The sequence below is a fragment of the Helobdella robusta genome (assembly GCF_000326865.2).
Source record: "Helobdella robusta unplaced genomic scaffold HELROscaffold_34, whole genome shotgun sequence".
NCBI classification, from domain to species: Eukaryota; Metazoa; Annelida; class Clitellata; order Rhynchobdellida; family Glossiphoniidae; genus Helobdella; species Helobdella robusta.
Genome location: NW_008704659.1, coordinates 2,099,239 through 2,100,080, shown reverse-complemented (window position 1 = coordinate 2,100,080; position 842 = coordinate 2,099,239). Strand labels below are relative to the sequence as shown.

Genomic DNA, 842 nt, shown 5'->3' with positions numbered 1-842 from the left:
ACATCATAAAATAATCTAACAATGGATAAAGCTTTATTGGCCGAAAAAACTCAACCGCCATCAATCCTTCCAAAACCAACAAGCGTATCTCACATGGTTCGGAAGCTGGCCAACACGACAACAACATTTCATCATCAGGTGAGACAACAACAACAACAACAACCACAACATCTACAACAACTACTAGTACAACAACAGCAGCAGCAGCAACAGCAAGAAACTCGTTGTGAAAGTAACCGCGAAGACATTGCAAACGATGCAAAGATAAATTTTTCAAGTTTTATCGAAAATTTTGAGAACTTATCACGATCCAGAAGTCAAGAAAATAACGCTAACTTCTTGTCTAGATCGAAAAGCGCTCTGTGTAGGAAAAATCGTTTCAATTTATTTCCCGACACAGGCATTTGCAACAACAAATTTGAGGCTAGCAACAACAACGACAACACTGACAACAACAACAACGATGATAATAAAAATAATAATAATTTCAACCAAAGCAGCAGCGACCACAACGACACGAACGACAAAAGACAAAAAACTGATAAAAATATTTTCAGCGCATACCGGCGGAACAACATCGAGCCAGGAAATGTAAATAAAAATTCGGAAATTGTGGCAGGATGCATATCACCTGCAAACAGCATCAACAAAATTATCATTAACAACAACAACAACTTTATTAACAACAACACTAACAACAACAACATTAACAACAACAACAAAATTGTAAACATCAACAAAAGCAAAAGTACCTCAAATAGCAGCATTAACAAAGTTGCAAACAACTTCACGAACCAAACAACTTACAGTGATAAAACCAACAACAGATATTGTAAAAACTA

At 36.1% G+C, this 842-nt stretch overlaps 1 protein-coding gene across 1 annotated transcript in view; it reads left to right on the top strand.

Moving 5' to 3' along the window:
- Window positions 1-21: 21 nt before the first annotated feature.
- Window positions 22-842, top strand: part of HELRODRAFT_175727 (hypothetical protein) — a gene marked incomplete at both ends in the record, with an annotated part of 3,028 nt that continues 2,207 nt past the window's right edge. The window contains one exon of the mRNA XM_009023125.1: window positions 22-774. Within this exon, the coding sequence (XP_009021373.1) occupies window positions 22-774 (753 nt within the window). The remainder of the gene's footprint in view (window positions 775-842) is intronic.